At 45.5% G+C, this 18,171-nt stretch overlaps 2 protein-coding genes across 6 annotated transcripts in view; both read right to left on the bottom strand.

Moving 5' to 3' along the window:
* MPV17 (mitochondrial inner membrane protein MPV17) overlaps positions 1 to 7,970 on the bottom strand; it is a 44,245-nt gene extending 36,275 nt beyond the window's left edge. Inside the window, exons 1-3 of one of the 2 annotated variants that reach the window (XM_078862496.1) lie at positions 7,802 to 7,942; positions 2,639 to 2,751; positions 1,144 to 1,254 (exon numbers count right to left, since the gene is read on the bottom strand). In XM_078862496.1, coding sequence (XP_078718622.1) covers positions 1,144 to 1,216 — 73 coding nt within the window. In that variant the 5' untranslated portion in view covers positions 1,217 to 1,254; positions 2,639 to 2,751; positions 7,802 to 7,942. Of the gene's footprint in view, positions 1 to 1,143; positions 1,255 to 2,638; positions 2,752 to 7,801 lie in introns of both variants that reach the window. The other variant, XM_078862497.1, reaches the window with a different exon arrangement.
* A 2,836-nt stretch (positions 7,971 to 10,806) lies between these two features.
* The window catches only part of UCKL1 (uridine-cytidine kinase 1 like 1), a 30,750-nt gene continuing 23,385 nt past the window's right edge, over positions 10,807 to 18,171 (bottom strand). For all 4 annotated transcript variants that reach the window (XM_078862704.1, XM_078862707.1, XM_078862706.1 and 1 more), the window contains 7 exons: positions 16,850 to 16,948; positions 15,575 to 15,668; positions 15,244 to 15,306; positions 14,437 to 14,559; positions 13,426 to 13,533; positions 12,820 to 12,976; positions 10,807 to 12,152 (listed from right to left, as the gene is read on the bottom strand). In XM_078862704.1, coding sequence (XP_078718830.1) covers positions 12,067 to 12,152; positions 12,820 to 12,976; positions 13,426 to 13,533; positions 14,437 to 14,559; positions 15,244 to 15,306; positions 15,575 to 15,668; positions 16,850 to 16,948 — 730 coding nt within the window. In that variant the 3' untranslated portion in view covers positions 10,807 to 12,066. The remainder of the gene's footprint in view (positions 12,153 to 12,819; positions 12,977 to 13,425; positions 13,534 to 14,436; positions 14,560 to 15,243; positions 15,307 to 15,574; positions 15,669 to 16,849; positions 16,949 to 18,171) is intronic.

The raw sequence follows: 18,171 nt of genomic DNA, 5'->3' as shown, positions 1-18,171 counted from the left end.
CCTTGCTCCACTGTTATATTACGCACCTGAGCAAAAATAAACAATTGGGCATGGAACAATAATTATCGCACATAACGCGTAGGCTTTCGCTACCAATATCATCCATAAGAGTTTTTTTTGTGTTAGATCGCGTAAATATGTGTCGTTAAACCTGCCACCACCCGACACAGCCAACTAGTAAGGGTCGTCGCATAAACAGAACATGCCAATTCGTCACTAAAAACAAAACCTCTTATGGATAATCACACATCTCATACAAAATCTTCAAGGAGCATAAAAACACCATTGCCTGAGGTGAGAAAATTGGTTCACATTTGCGAAAGGTTTGGGCCACCAAGCCAGATCTACGAAGCATTACGCCTAATATCGGTGGCCCCAATGGAGACACAAAATAAAATTATCCAGAGATAGATTCTTCTTAATTATCCACACATTTTTCAGATATGACGCATCATCTGCTGCGGTGGCAGAACATTCTGCGCATTTATTTGTAGGTAAGCGTTGCTTAGTAGTGGTCTTCCAAAAGTGCTAGTTTCATGCTATTACCCACGGTTTTTAGCAGATAAAGGGAAGTGATACACACATTGTGACAAATGCATCGTATTATCCCACATTTATTCACAGATATCAGTAGTTATGTTGGTGGATAGGCACAAATAACAGGATCTGGCAAGTGCATACACCTCCATGTAAAAGCAGATAAGAAGTGTGTTTTTAATCTCTCACTTCATTTAACTTTAACAATTTTTTCAGAAGCAAACGTTTGAAGTTTGTTTCTCAGAAATGTATTCAAAAAAGTAGAAGTGATTTACTGTTCAAATGAGCAGTGAGGTTTTACTTATCTCCCGTTTACAGCCCTAGGACAGTGATAAAGAAAAATCCACTATCCTACAGCACGGGCGAGTCTCTCCATGGGACAACCACCGCTCACTCTCCCCACAAAGTGGTAGCAACTTTATCGACCCCTGGAGGGATGATTGGCTGAGTCAACCCTCCAACCAAGATTTGAAATTGCAACACTCCATTTGAGAGCTGCTCGCTCTTCTACCGCTGAGTAACCCAGTTGCAATGTCAATAAGTCACAACGAAATAGGTGCAGACGGTAGGGGGGGGCGGGGGAGGTGTGATTAATTGACAGCGTACCGGCAGTAGTGATCTGGACCTTCCATGGATGTCTGACCATGAGGCCTTGATACCACCTCCACATGTAAGCCATGGCACCGACACTCGCCGGTACTGTTGTCGTCAAGCAGCCTGGATGAGCGCGCAAAGAACAGGCCGTGTTTATTAGTTCACATATACCACGTGTACATTTTGTTGGTCATGCATGAAAATACCAAACAACCAATTTAAGTCTTTAATTAAAACATTTACATTTTCAATACTGTAGCGGGAAGAGAAGTGGCACGCTGCTTAATGCACTGCACTGTGAACCTGGTGACCCGAGTTTGATTTTCAGGCTCGGCTAAGGTCTGAACTACCCCTGGGGGGTACTCTTCGCCCAACGAGAAATGACCACCATTGTCAAGTATGGTAACACAACCGTCAAGACCAGCACAGTATAGGTATATAATTATTCCAGCAGAGGTTGACATAAATGATGTTCTCATTCTGCAGCACATTGAAAATGCACGTGGAGATTATACAATTCTTTTTTTTACACGCTATTAAAGGTCACTAGTCAATCTCCAATAAGATTATAGGATTAGATATCTGATAATAAATTATCCATGCCTGGAGATGTACTACATAGATGAGGTGGTATAAAATAAATGATGATAAAAAATATATGTATATTCTATTAAATGTAATTTGAAGTTAAAATAGCAACTGCCTAATTAGTAACTCGTAGTAAGATTACATAAGTGGGCAATTACCCTTCTTTAGACACATAAACATGTAGATAGTTTAACACGTAGGCTTTCGCGACCTTCATCATCCATAAGTTTTTTTTTTATTAAATCGCATAAATATATAAAAGTGTCAATAAACCCGCCACCACCTGACACAGCCAATTAGTAGAGGTTTGTTACGTAAACAGAACATGCCAATTCGTTACTTGTGTAGTGACATAAAATCGGTCACATAGCAGCATAGCGCTGGCTGCTGGCAGGGAAGGGGGTCTGCAGCTTACAGCAGCCCTGACTTGACAGCAGGTCACGTGATAGACCAGATGGATGTCGGGCAAAGGTTACGGAAGGGGCACACCGAGAACCCGCTAGTAGGTTCCGGAAGGGGGCGTGGTCGGGGGCGGAGCCAGGCCATGCTGACAGTATAAGAGGGCCCCTGGGAGAGGACCTCGGGGCTGTCGTTTGGAGTAGGCCTCGGCATGGTAAGGTCATTTACCCTTTTTACCAGGTAAAAGGGTAAAGGTGTCGACATGCCAAGGGGTAAGGGTAAAGGGTAGGGTAAAGGTAGGCTCGTTGCTTTTTACCTTTTACCTTACCTGCTAAAGGGTAAAAGGTAGGGTAGAGTGATTGTATTGTGGTAAGGTAAATGGTAGGGTAAAGGTAGGCTAGTTTTTTTTACACTTTTACCTTACCTGCTAAAGGGTAAAAGGTAGGGTAGAGTGATTGTATTGTGGTAAGGTAAAAGGTAGGGTAAAGGTAGGCTCGTTGTTTTTACACTTTTACCTTACCTTGCCGAGGCCTAGTTTGGAGTGGGATTCCATTGTGCTGCTGGAGTCTTCACCATCGTCTCTGTATTCACCATCTCGGCGTCGCCAGTCAGGCAGTCTGCCAGCTGTCGTGACTGGGAACCGTAGTTACCAAGTGTTAACTGTTAAGGCCGTCTTAATAAACAGACTGCCTCCTACTTCTAGTGTCTCTGAGTCAGTGACTACACTAGTACAACACTAACCGGTGTGTTGGAGAGCAAAGCCACAACATTTATAATCTGAGCACGACGTTTCGCCAGTAATTACAACCAGCTTCATCAGGCAACGGCCATATTTGTGGAGAAATCCTCCCGTTTCGTTCCTTAGAGGGAGATGCGATGTCACTTGATGACGTCAAGAAGGGTACACAAGTGACGTCATCACATATCTCCCTCTAAGGAACGAAACGGGAGGATATCTCCACAAATTTGGCTGCTGCCAGATGAAGCTAGTTGTAATTACTGCCGAAACGTTGTACTCAAGATTGTAAATGTTGTGGCTTTGCTCTCCAACACACCGGTGTTCTACATTAGTAACGAATTGGCATGTTATATTTAAGTGACAAACCTTACTAATTGGCTTTGTCGGGTGGTGGCGGGTTTAACGACACTTTTATATATATGTACGCGATCTAACCCAAAAAAAGCTGTATTATGGAGTAAATATTTCCCATTGCACCAGCCAGCATTTCACAATGGGGTCCTTATATAACCCATGGTACAATACTGCCACCACAACATCCTCCAACACCCACTTGCAGATACGGACCCCACGTAGACTTGTGGTGTGAGTGGTGCACACATTCCAAACGCTTTATATTATCAGTAAGCTCACCGAAAGCCCTATTCAACGTTCTACCTTATCTGTTTTCATGCCGGTCTACGTCTTGCAAAAATTTCTCATAGTGCAATATAATTTTCATTTCATAGCATAAATAAATGTATGTATGTTGAACTTCTTTCGTACCATACGTAGCCAACTGGGCCAACCGTAGGTGCGGGAAACAACGAAGTTGATTCTCAAGTAAGAACAAGCACACCACGGCAAACCTACGAAAACGTGGAGATACCGTATACATTTTCACATGAGATGGATCAGTTATTTACAGAAGAGATGATACAAGTTTTGAGCTGTGATTGAACAGAGGCAATTATGGCTATTGGCAGAGAAGTCTAGTCCACAGGGGCAGCAGCAGAGAATGAGATTTCCATTGAGTGAAGGTTGATGAAGGGTGTAGATCAGCGTTCTTCATTGCAAGGCCCGTAGCACAATGGCGGCCCCTGGTGGCCTTTAGTGCGGCCCCCGACAATACACACATGTCAAAAACATCCCATCATGCTGTCAAACCCAATGCTTTCAAATGTGTGGCGGCCCTCACAAAAAATGGCCACCCCTTAAAATTAGTGAAGAACACTGCTCTAGATAGTTGGTCCTGGTCATTGCAGAGTGGAGCACATGGAGGAGAGGATAGAAAGCTACGAAGGGGAGATGACACGAATCCATGTAGGATCCTGAAGATAGTAGGAGGGTGATTTTGTAATTGACTCGGGACTACATTGGGTGCGATTGAAGGGATCAGAGGACTGTGGTGATGTGGCGATGCGGTGAATATCTTTCAAGTTGTACCACTGTCATTAAATGTCAAACTATTTATGAGCTGTGCTATCCGGTTAATTAGGTAATCAATCACTCCAGTGAATATCAGTTCGATTACTCGACTTATCGGATAAAACGAAAACAGTTTAAAAGTCTCGCATCTGTCCCCACGTGTGCCGCTGGATGGGAGGTGATGGGCGGGGCTTGGTGACATCATCAGCATTGGGGCATGGGTTGTAGGGGGTTTCCTGCCTTCACGAGGAAGGATGTGGGGGGGGGGCAGCCACAATTTTCAACTGGGCTTGAGTAATCGACCACTAAAATGTATCCGATTACATTTTAACGTCAATTAATCAACCAGTGGGTATCTTTTAAGTCTGTACACTTAAATTAGTATTTAAAGCTTTCGTGACTGCAGGGATTCATATTCTTGGTTCTTTCGGTAAAGTCATGTAGAAGGGAAATAATAAAATAATATATTTTAAAAAATTCTCACGTTTCCACTGCAACACAAGCAATCATCATCAGGTGTGAAATCCACAGCAAGAAAATGTTCTTGCTGTGGATTTATATTTTATATTTATATTATTTTATTACTTCCCTTCTACGTGACTTTACCGAAAGAACCAAGAATATAGTCTGTACACTGTGATTTAATCCCCAACTGGACTGCCGACGATTGTGTTCTTCATTGCAAGGCCCGCGGGCTACTGGGGGCCCTTGGTGGCCTTTAGTGAGGACCCTGACGTGCGGGCCCCCGACAACACCACGACACATGACAACCCCAACATCATCATCATCATCATCGTGCTGCTGTCAAACCCCCAATGGTTTCAAATGTGTGGCGGCCCTCACACTGATGATGGCTCACAGGGCTATACCTAATAAATGAACTGAACTGATGTCTTTATCAGCGAAAGTGCTCTCCCCCCCCAACCTCTGAAAATTAGTGAAGAACCACTTGCCTCTATGATAACTGCCGATTGGTGCCGTGTCATGTCACAGCAATGCCACCTTCTGGCCAAGACCTGACATTGCCCAGCCACGTGCGTGCACACGAACACAAACAAACTGAACATGGATCTACGGCTCTCAAACAAATCCGGTGCTTACCGGGGGAATTCGTGACCTTGACCACAGTTTACCAATGCCGCCGTGTGAACTTTGTACAAGGTTGAAAACACAAACGAGGGGCAAGCGATAAGGAAAACTTGCAAAAAAAAAACTTCAAATAAAAAAATACGTTCATTCGACGGCAATACCCAAGCAGTGAAAACTAAAAATTACAGTGACAATTAAAATTAAGTTACAACTCCTTCAGTCAGTCCACTGCCGGATGAAGGCCTATGCAAGGCCGTGGTCTTGAACACAATTCGCCTTGTGGGATTCATATCAAAGCCACCCCCCCTTCACACTAAAACACATTCCTGCGGAGGGAGCTGGTAGGAACGTTGGGTTGCTCGGTCAATGGCCAGGGTCAACGGCGGCGTGGTGTATTCCGCAAATATGCCCGACTGTGAGGGCGGGCACAAGCCGGCGTGAGTAGGTTAAACGTTGAGTTTATAAGGGCACCACGGGGTGACCAGCCCCTCCCCACCCAGCCCCACACCTCCCACTCCCCACTCCCACCCAGCCCCTCCCCACCCAGCCCCACAACTCCCACTCCCCACCCCTCCCACCACCCACCCAGCCCCTCCCCACCCAGCCCCACACCTCCCACTCCCCACCCAGCCCCTCCCCACCCAGCCCCACACCTCCCACTCCCCACCCCTCCCACCCCCCCACGCAGCCCCTCCCCACCCAGCCCCTCCCCACCCTCCCCTCCCCACCCAGCCCCTCCCTCCCCACCCTCCCCTCTCCACCCAGCCCCACCCCTCCCATTTTGGAATTCACGACGGACGGACGGACACAATAATCCCCTGTGGGCTGGTGTAACCAGGAGGTCCCTACCAGCATTACGTACTGTGTGGTATTGTGTAGTAGAGTTTCATTTGGTTTCAGCAGAGGGCAGTGCGGCACAGTTAGTTTGGTTGCAAGAGTACTGCACAGCGTTGTGCTGTACACTGCGTAAAACGTCTATGCTCCCCAGGCCTCACCAGCGTGGTGAAGTATGGTCAAACACCCTTCATCCAGCAGTGGATTGCCTTCGCGATTTAAATTAGTACCGCGTTAACGGAGCACTTGTAAATGTTGTTAGCGGGACATCGTACAGAGTGCTGCTTATGCATTTTTTTTAACTCTATAAGATGTTCGGATATTGTACGGTATTTGACAAGTGCACAGTATCCAACACGAACTCTGAAGTAGGACCATTGCCCGAATCGTCAGCGTGACAGGACGTACGCATTAACTTGATAGCAACGCGAAGCAAATGTTCGGGTTGTTACTGCTTTGTCGTTGGGCATTCATGTCCGACGTTTCGCTGCACTTGGAACAAAAGAGCGCGCCCCCCCCCCCCGCCCACAACGCGATCCAGCCGCAGCACGTGCATGGTGCGAAACGTCGGACACGACGACGAGCTACACCACACAAATTACAAAGATCCCCCGTGTAGCCTGAACAGACTGTAGGGGCAAGTGCTGTTAGCGAGTAGCACCTCTGAAGGCCGGCACTGTGGCGCACGAGGGGCTGGGTGGCCAACACCACGCCCGGTCACCTTTGATCCCCCCCGTGAGGTTTGTGCTCGACGAAGTGACAAAGATCCCCCCCCCCACAACGATCAGCCTCTTTGGGGGGGGGGCAAGTGGGGGGGGAGCAAGTGGGGGGGGAGCAAGTGGGGGGGGGGGGGGAGCAAGTGGGGGGGGGGAGCAAGTGGGGGGGGGAGCAAGTGGGGGGGGGGGAGCAAGTGGGGGGGGGGAGCAAGTGGGGGGGGGCAAGTGGGGGGGGAGCAAGGGGGGGGAGCAAGTGGGGGGGGCAAGTGGGGGGGGGAGCAAGTGGGGGGGGGAGCAAGTGGGGGGGGGGGGCAAGTGGGGGGGGGGAGAAAGTTGGGGGGAGAAAGTTGGGGGGGGAGCAAGTGGGGGGGGGAGCAAGTGGGGGGGAGCAAGTGGGGGGGGGCAAGTGGGGGGGGAGCAAGTGGGGGGAGCAAGTGGGGGGGGGGAGCAAGTGGGGGGGGGGAGCAAGTGGGGGGGGGAGCAAGTGGGGGGGGGCAAGTGGGGGGGGAGCAAGTGGGGGGGAGCAAGTGGGGGGGGGCAAGTGGGGGGGGAGCAAGTGGGGGGAGCAAGTGGGGGGGGGGGAGCAAGTGGGGGGGGGGCAAGTGGGGGGGGGGCAAGTGGGGGAGGGGGCAAGTGGGGGGGGGGGAGCAAGTGGGGGGGAGCAAGTGGGGGGGGAGCAAGGGGGGGGGAGAAAGTTGGGGGGAGAAAGTTGGGGGGGGGAGCAAGTGGGGGGGGGGGGAGCAAGTGGGGGGGGGGGGGAGCAAGTGGGGAGAGCGAGCGGCAAACCTACGGGGTGAGGCCATCCAACACCCACGGCGCGCACGTGGTTGTTGTTGTGGTGGTGGTGTTGGTGGTGTTGGTGCGGTCGGCACCGAGTGGCGATATTTACACAACGCACCAGCAAACGCGTTCGATGAGGCTCCCCGAGAGAGACGACCTTGCCACCTGACGAACGCACGCACACACACGTAGCAGCAGCCGTCGACGTCGATCTCCTTAAGACGCTGAACAACAAGCAGGGCCCCGCACCACGCGTTACACAACGCGGCTGAACAGGCTGTAGTTTGCCTGCCACGCGATTCCACATTTCGTAGAGCGCACAAGGCGATCCAAACATCGCGTCCGGAGCACAGCTATTGGACGAGCCTATTGAACGGGGGTCTGCCCCCCCCCCACACACACTGAGTTTGCTCGAGGGATAATGACATAATATCCTGGTGACTTGCAAGCTCTCCACACCCCCCCACCTCCCCGTGCCAATGCGGTGTTGGAATAGAGAATGGATCGTGATTCCTGTGCCCTTAACGCAAAGCAAGACACCCACGTGGTCGGCACGTGGCCGGAGTCCTCGGCGGAGGTCAAAGACGCTGAATGTGTTTATAGAGGGTGGTCCAGATGTCTTGTGACCCCCCTCCACACCCCCAATTAAATAAGCCCTATTTTTTTTTAACTATCGCGTTGCAATATATATTAATTTATTTTAGGGGCCGTCCATAAATGACGTCACGCGAGTTTTGACTCCCCTTTGTCACACGGCGTCACAAAAAGTCAGACCCCCCCCCTCAAATATGACGTCACAAAGCTCTGCCCCCCCCTCCCCCAAAACCATATTTCCATTTTGTAAATAAAACATGCTTCAAATCGCTTTAAACTATTGTCATTGCAGTGCGTATTTAATGTGGCGCTGCACTCGTGATGTTGTAGGAGTGTTGTTATAAGAATTAGTGTTGTTATAACAATTCTATATTTATTTAAAGTTGCGCATTTTGATGTGACGTCACATTTCTCAACCCCCCCCTGTTCGTCACAAATGTCTGACCCCCCCCCCTAGGTGCGTGACGTCATTTATGGACGGCCCCCAAGGCTAAAGTATATGCAATTTACAGTCATTGCATATTTCCATTCTATATTTAAAGCACCGTATATGGCCTCTATCCTTGAGTGAATTGATCATGTCTGGTGATATAAACGACTGCTGCAATACAATGTCTCTTTAAGAAGGGACACAGGCATAGCGGGCATGCTCAGGATACCAAGTGGCACCATCGTAACAAAAATACAATGCCGCTTATCCTGGAATGCCTCTCTCAAGACTTGTTCAGTCGGTCATGGATTGGAATTGAAATCTTAATACTGTACATTCGTTTACATTTTTTAGTTTTCGATTCTGGTTAATGCCTCAGGCTTACTGCCAGACTAATCAACGTTCATTTTGGGGGTTTGAGTTAATTATAAATAGCCCGAGACTCAAAGCCAAATTAAGATACTGAAAATTATTTGAGTTCGTGACTAAGTCTTATTGACAGTTTTGAGAAATGCCACATTCTTAAACAATTCTTAAGGCTTCACTATATTACCAGGTGGTGCTAACTTTATTGTAGACCATAAAGTCAAACCGATGAATGAAAACTTTGGTCGCTTGTGGTGGATGGTTACGATACATTTATAAATAACGCGATCTAACCCAAAAACGTTGATTATGAAAGTGTTGGTAGTCAAAATCCCATCAAGAGCTCCGTCTAGCGGAGGTCCTTCCGCCAGCAGTGGCCTGAACAAGTAATTGCAGGTAAAGTCACGTAGGTAAAACATTAATTAAAGTAAAATACAATAAAAATCGCGACGTTTCGGAGGCAACACAAGCTTCCGTCTTCAGGTGGAACCGTCACAGCACGCTTGCAGTATCAAGTAAATACTTTTTTACCCACGTGACTTTACCGAAAAAACCTAAGAATATGAATCCTTGCAGTCACGAAAGCTTCCAATCTAGAAGTACTTGCAGGGCTGCAACGTTACCTCTTACTCTCTACCCGATGAGCTCCTGAGCTGCACAACAGGCCGAGGTTATAACTCGTTTAACCAATTTTTCCTTGCAAAAAGACTTGCATGTCCGTGAGCCATCGCCTAATGTAAGGATAAAAACCAATAGCCTGGCAGAGGATGTTATGTTTCGAGATATTTCTGTAGGAAAGTGATCAAATGGCAGCATCTGAGAGAACGTTAAAATACCATGTGACAATGCGTGACGTAATTTGATCGGTTCTGTCTGTGAGAAAGAAAAATATCACTGGCAAAGAGTAAACAACATGAGACCTCCTTTACCAGTGGCAAAATATAGTAATAGGTTTTTACCCCTTCAACTGGTACAAACACTGACACCTTTATACAAGGCATCATGTTTGCAATAACCACAACACAAGCAGTCAAAATGCAAACAAAAAGAAACAACACCAATGGAGACTAGGCTCTAAGAAACGCTATCTCGGGTGTGGACCAATCAACTTCAAGGACAGTGCATATCATTATCATCATCAGAGTTGTTTCTTTTTGTTTGCATTTTGACTGCTTGTGTTGTGGTTATTGCAAACATGATGCCTTGTATAAAGGTGTGAGTTTTTGTACCAGTTGAAAGGGTAAAAACCTATTACTCTAAAGAGTAAACAAAACAATGCATCCCCAATTTTGATTACAGGTCCCCATTGCAGACAATTTCTCTCAAGCTAGTTCCATTAAGGATGCAATCTGTGGCTGCCTATATTAACAGCTCTTCGTCATTAATTACATTTTCTATAACTGGCCCATGCACTCAATTCCTTATCAATGTTTCAAGCCAATTTCTCCCTTTCATTGGATGAAGATAAAGATTTCTTAGATTAAATTAGATATCAAGTTGTATTTAATTAGTTTAGGCCAGCTCACTCCAATCTGAAATTAGTTAAATGTTTTAGCATTTAAATATGAGTTTTTATTTAAATACTCCAATAGCTTGTTAATAATCAATATTTTTGAATATGAAGTTCAAAGTGTTATAGTTTGCACTTGCTCTCAATCTAATCAGATTTAGAAATACATTTCTAGGGAAAGCACAAATGTTTTAAAATGAATATCAGCACAATCAGATATTCCAAACTTTTTTTTTATTAAAAATGCAATACATGACTTGAGCTCAATGTATCTTAGTCGTTTTGTAAATTACTCAAACCAATCCACCAGCAACAGCAACATTTCAGTTTTAAAGCAAAACAAACATGCAAAGTGCTGCAACAGTATACCACGTACCAATGCTAAGTGAAGGTAAAATTAACAGCCTCTGAAACCAGCAAAATGTATAAATACTATAACCAAACAGCATGCTTATAAATTACACCCTACGGAGAAAAATATTACTTACAATGCTATGCTGAATATGCTGAGCAGACATCATCGCAAATTAAAACAGGTCCTATTTTAGGACAAATGAGAAAGCAGACCAAGGGGACTCCATAGTATATTCCAGAGGTGGGACAAAGTCATTGTTATGCAAGTCCAAGTCGAGTCGCAAGTCATCAAATTCATGACTCGAGTCTGACTCGAGTCCAAGTCACATGACTCGAGTCCACATCTCATAGGTGGGACAAAGTCATTGTTATGCAAGTCCAAGTCGAGTCGCAAGTCATCAAATTCATGACTCGAGTCTGACTCGAGTCCAAGTCACATGACTCGAGTCCACACCTCTGGTATATTCTCAAGACTCTTTTAACTAGATATCCCCTTTTTACCTGGATTGAAAAGATCACAAGTTGGAGACTGGAAGAAAGCAACTCGATAGCAGGATACTGGGCAGCAGTAGAGTGCTGTTGACGGACTGTGATGTAGCTTGGCAGGGGAAGTGGGTAATGAGAGGGTATGGTGCTACATCGTGTTCAACTGTGAGAGGTTTGAGTGTGAACTATTTAACTTGACAATGGACTTGCGTGTTGTTTTTAGGATTACATAAAACACCCTCCATTGTACTTGTCAGTGGCAATCATAGCCCCTTCACGCAGTTGCTTGTGTGTTCTGTTTTTGTTACATACAAACATATTCTTGGTTCTTTCGGTAAAGTCACGTAGAAGGGAAATAATACAAAAAAATACAATTCTCACGACGTTTCGATTGCAACACAAGCAATCATCATCAGGCGTGAAAACCACGGCAAGAAATTTTTCTTCTTGCTGAAAATTTTATTGTTATATTTTCTATTTTTATTTCCCTTCTACGTGACTTTACCGAAAGAACCAAGAATATTAATCCCTGCAGTCACGAATGAAGCTTTAAATCGAAACATTCAAACATGTTATGGTTGAATTGGAAACGAGATGTAGTCGACGCCTTGGATGATGCAGTGTGCTTGTTTCGTCTTTTCCTTTAGAAGTCTTGCTCATCATCATCCTCGTAATATCCACACCAATCGGCCGGCGCATCCGTTCCAAAGTACCGATCTCCAAAGTTACCTGAAACCCACAACGATGACACAGACACATAAGGACACGAAGGATGTGACCACTCATGATTTGGTAAAAACAACACGACATAAAGAATTCTAATCAATGTGTAGAGAAGTTCCCACGGAAGTACTCAGAGACGGAGATAAGTTAAGGGCTTTTGCCATGGTTTATTAAAGCTTATCAATAATACACAAGGGTACACAACTCCCAGGGGCTAGAGGTCCTACTCTGAGTCCGGGTCCCTGCCGGCTAGCTCCGGTCTCTCTCTCTCTCGTGTCGGATCGTGGACTCTGCCGACTCCACCGAGCGGAGAGAGAAGCACCTCTACGGCTACCACTGGCCTCTCCCCAGACTCACTATTCGATCCCTCTCTCTACCCCTGGTTCCCTCTTCACCCTTCTCACTCTACCCGTTCCCACAGTGACCCCGCTTATGTCACGGGGTCTCCCTTAAGTACCCTAGGAGACGTGACGTCATCGCACTGAACGGCACACCTGACGTCACGTCCCCATTTTACTCCTCTACAAATGTACTATTTTTCTACATTTACCACAAAAAGTCCATTAATGCTACAGTGGAAGTCTAATAAAGCATGAACGTAATTACACAACGCACTTTACAAACAACATCCGTAAGGCGGTCCACATGTACTCGGCTCGCAAAAGTTACCCACCTATTCCGGGAATGATGTGGAATTTGTCGTTGACTTTCTTGTCCACGGCTGTGGTGATGATTTTGACGCTGGGGAAAGCGTAGGCCACCGAGTGTACGCCCATCTCCGCCATCAGCAGTGACACCAAGAAAATCTTGTCCTCACACACGTCGTGATCCTGTACATCAACAGCACACGGTAACAAAGATACACATTTGCAAAACGCACAACTGATTTAACAGTGCAATAATACACAACACCGGTGTTGCTTTTTGCATTGAATAGGGCCCCAGAGTATACATGGAGTGCTTTTGTCAAAGATGTCTGGCAACTCAACAACATTTGTTTAACAAGCCTATTTCTGCTGGTTACACCCAGAAGGTCAAAACCAGTTCAGAGTTTGTTTTCTTTAAACAATTCTGCTGGAAGATGTTGGTCTCGAAAGCCAGTAGGCCCGATGGACTAAAGCATATTTTTACATGTGCAAACAAAAAACAGTTCTTATATACGCGAATACACATTGGGCTGGACACCTATGAAAAAACACTTCATAGATCATTGGGTTCTACGCGAACCAAATAAAATGTCTACGTCGAATCTAAAAGCAAGGTGCATTGTTCAGATTACCAGCAAAACGCGGATGGCCATCAATGCAGCAGCTCCCGTGGAGACTGTACAATCCATGAGCATCACGTGGTCTTCACTGATGTCCTTGGGAAGCCTCAAGTAGTGCAGCTTGCAGAAGTAAAGTGGCGAAGTAACAAAAGGCTTAATCATGAGCATAAGTCAAGTCATGTTCAGCAGTCATATGAACAGCGGTGCTGTTGTTGAAGAGTTTATATATTCACGAAACGCTTTATTACGTGATTGATTAAACTGCCATTGTTTGCATTGATAAAACAATAATCAAGCATTATGAAATGTACTGCCACCCAGATAAAAGTATTGTACACTATTCAAATTTGTATGCATATGTAGGGAAGTATAGGCGTGTTTTACGGTCAACGTCAATACTACTGCATAAGTTTGATGTCCGACGTTTCACTCTGTATGTTGGGGGCTTCTTCAGGAACTTCCAGCATGCGGAGCGAAACATCGGGCGTCGTGCCGAACAACAAAGCATTACAACACGAAAACACATTGAGGAGTGGAAGTGAATGTCGATGTTTTCTTAGCAATTTGGTTACTGGCAGTGACTTGTGTCCAGAGGTCACAATCGGGTACCCGATACCCGTACCCTACCCGATACCCGGCGACCCGTACCCGGCCGGGTACGGGTACCCGTTTGCGACCCTGGTGCGGCCGGGTACGGGTAGGCCGTGAGTCACTGGTGAGTAACCGTTTGTAACTCATTTCCCAACGTCTCGTCTCTTCTCACAATTCAAGTTCCTAGAATCAACCCACCCGCGCCTGCAACATGGCTTCACCCCAGAGGTCGCAATCGGATACCCGATACCCGTACCCTACCCGATACCCGGCTGGTTACGGGTAACCGGGTATCGAGTAGGGTACGGGTACCCGTTTGCGACCCTGGTGCGGCAGGGTACGGGTACGGGTAAGGAATCAAAACCCGTTTGCGACCTCTGCTTGTGTCACACCAGCTCCAGGATGAAATGCGCGTGGGGTCATGCTGGGTACCTCGGGCTCGCCTGTGGCGTGGTTGGTTTGGATGAGGATCTTGCCGAGTCGGATGTCCTTGCACACGGCTCGCAGCGCCGGCTCCATGGTCTCTCCGGCTCGCAGGATTGACACCCCCGTGATCTGAGAGAACATAAATTGGTGGCACATCATCTCGTTCAGGGGTCGGCAAACCTGCGTCTCCGGAGCCGCATGCGGCTCTTTAAGGACGGCAGTGCGGCTCTTAAAATTCGAAAAAATATATATATATATTGTTATTTTGGTTGCCGACCCCTGACCATGGAAGTGCAGTTCACCGTGGAAGTCCAGTTTACCATGGGCAGGGGTTGCCAACCTGCGGCATCGAAGCCGCATGCGGCTCATTAATGACCGATTCGAAAAAAATGGCTCTTCTTGTTGTTTTGGTTGATTTTATTACACCTAACAATTGTGTCAAACTTAAAAATTACTGTTCGTCATTTGATATCTAACACATGTTATCATACCATTTGTCCAAATGGTATTCCTATTGTGCCATAGGCATCATGCCATGAGATAAAGTATTCATTCAGAGCTTTGCAGAGCTGTGTACCACCCATTGTATTTTAGAAGGCCCAAAGAAAGTGACATTACTGAAATGTTCGAGTCCTGCTCATAAGACAGCACATACAAATATGTAATGCTAGAGAGCGATGAAGCCTTCAAACCGTTATTTTAAATTCTCAGAGCTCGAATTTATCCAAAGTAGCAAAGCTAATTAATTGTGATTGGTTCAACTAGTGTAATCAATCAATTTGGACTTGACCGTGTTGTGAAAATGTAACTCACGCGCTTTCCATCAAATTTGCGCCCTTCGTACATTGTTTGCTGGTACGTTTCCACAGACATGTCCTGTGGATGCAGAATGTTAAGAGAAACGGTTTGTGTGCATTACAACAAAGATGTCAGGTTAACGTGCACACATTCAAAGTAAGCCTGGTACCAGGCATAGAAATATATTAAATGTACGATTTAAAGACAAAATGTAAATCCTCGTGAAAAACATAAAATAACATTGTTACATTGTCCTCCATGTACCTTTACAGAGTGTGCGTGGTAACTTCATGCCGTTAACTGTGCTGCCACGCAGTAAAAATAACGGCCAAGTTCGTACACCTACCCGAAATGGTAAAAATGACAAGGCGTGCTCTATTAACAGTCGCATGAGTCTCTTGGAGTAGAAAATAAACTCGTCTCGGCTTGTATCCTTGCTTCTGTAAAAGATAACATGGTGCAATAGAGGTACAGATTAAGCATAGGTTACAAGTGAAAATTCACTTGTATAATTACATGGTAGGACCAATGACTTTAACAATAACAGCCGTTAGGGGGCACTGCAATACTTGTCATGGTGACTAGCACATGTTTCGTCTTCAGATTATCAGTGACACTACCTAGAGCAGGGTCTCCAAACTCCAGTCCTTGCGATCCACCATCCCACGTCTTTCGATGTTTAGCAATGTACTGCATAAAAAAAATTACTTGTTCCACGCCGCACACGCCCGTTGATAGTTAAGCATGTCCCACGTCTTCTTTAATAGAGCCACTTCAAATTAACATTGAGATCTGTGTACGAGTGTGTGCAAGTGTGTTCCACGCGTGCATGCACGTGACGCAGACGGTGTTAATTGCTTAGCGCGTCACGTGGGACGTGTTTAACAATCATCAGGCATGTGTAGTGGGGAAGAAGTTAAGTTGTATTTGAATGAAAGTAAATTTGTAAACGTGGAAGGATGTAGTGTGGCGAGTCACGAGGACTGGAATTTGGGAAACCCTGACCTCGAGTGGGAGTTAAAAGCTCCAGCACATGGGGCCATCAACACATGCAAAACCCATTGGGTACAGCTATCATCACATGCATCAACTGAACCATTATCACCATCAGCCGTGATCAATCCACTGCAAGATGAAGACGTTCCCAAGCCATTTTGATGTCACATGGTTCTGTGCAGTTAATTCGTGTCCATTATATCACCTTAGATCAGCGAACAACACTTGTAGGCATAGGCCCGAGCGCAGTCAGTAATTTTGCTTTACAATCACAAGCTGAGCACAGCTCCTCTAACAGATGTGGGCATCGTCTACTCTTCGCCGCAGTTCTGTGATGTAACAACCACCTAGCACCAGCACACGAGCCGATTCCATTGCTCTATCTCTGCTATGGAGGTACCATGGGGCACGTTCTCTCCCTTGGTTGCCGTTGTGCCGATATTCTCAACCTTTTTCTGTCCCTAAATGTGGTGTAATTGCACCACCTTGAATGCAACAATCATTTTATAAACCGCAGAAATCTCACCCACTGCACAGTTAACGCACTGCTGCTGCGCACTGTCGTCGTGTGTCCGCAGGTTGGCATGCCGATGGTGGAGTTGGTGCGGCACGCTAGGTTCCGTACCGGATGATGGTGTGCATGCCGCGGACTTGCGGCGAGTTCTCCAGCACGTTGAGCGTCTCTGGAAGAGGCTGCGCTTGGTGGGCAGACGCCAGTGCTGCCCTAAGCGAAACCGAAATACAAACAATGCAAGTGAGCCATCCACAGGCATGGCCAGTCGCTTAGGACAAGGGCATCCTTGTTAAAAACTTCTGCATCATTCGGAAGCACAAATAGATGTTTTATTTACCATACACGTAAACCTATAAGACCTGTGTTAATTAAGCGTACTTTTTTAAAAGTGGAATGTGTATCAATTAAAAGAATACTAATTCAAGTCTTCAATAAAATGGAAATTTAAATTATTGCAAAAGTGTTTTTATTCTAAATAAGATAATTTTGATTACAAACTCTATGCCATCAGCAAAGCTTTAACGCAGAAGTTTTTAAATAGGATGAAGTTTAAACCAACATTGTATGTTCAGTCTGAAAAAATGTGTTTGGACGTTCAATCTTTACAGTGAAAATCGAAACATTTTAAGAATGTTTGGATGAATTTACTCAGAGAAAAATTATGCTTGTTTAATGATGCAATTCTCGCTTGAGATGAAATTTATATTTCACAATTTTCTGCTCAATTTCATTAACACATTTTTTCAGTTCTACAATACTAAATAAAAAAGTGTCATTTAAACAGAAACTTATCCACATATTTCACATGCAATCTAACAACATTAACGTCACCCATCTGGTGGTGCATTGAATACAAATTGTTCACGGTTATATATTATTTTACGTGTGTGTTTTCAAACAATGTAAAAATATTTACATATCGTAAATGTACTACAGCATACACCATAGATACGATTCACCATACCAACATTTTATTTACTTTGCGCATCATGATCCTGATTCCTGTCTCGTTTTTCCCAATAAAAGGCTAAATTACAGACGTAAATTAAAACTCACTGTTGAGGCTGATTTTAGTGCCACTTGAAACAACGAGGCAATGTACCGCCAGATGAGTACCATGATAATTTAAAATAAAACCTTTACACAAGTGTTCTTCCACAAGTGGGTTAACCATAATGCCATGTCATTTTGTAAATACTAAGGCGATGACTGCTCTAACATACGAAGCTTTACATTCAATGGAATTTTGTTCAAACGCAAAGTGCCAATGGCAAGCCGTTAATAAGGTGAGCAGTCACCTAATGCAATCTATTAATACGTTGAAGTAAATGCAAACGGTTTATAAAATAACAGTGCACATGGCTATCCCGCTTGTTTATATGGAGAACACATCGGTTACTTTACTTATTTTAGTTCGATGAAATCAACAATCG

Source organism: Lampetra fluviatilis, chromosome 14, assembly GCF_964198595.1.
Source record: "Lampetra fluviatilis chromosome 14, kcLamFluv1.1, whole genome shotgun sequence".
In the NCBI taxonomy this organism is placed as follows: domain Eukaryota; kingdom Metazoa; phylum Chordata; class Hyperoartia; order Petromyzontiformes; family Petromyzontidae; genus Lampetra; species Lampetra fluviatilis.
Note: the sequence above shows the minus strand (reverse complement) of the source record. Positions and strands in the feature narration are given on the sequence as shown.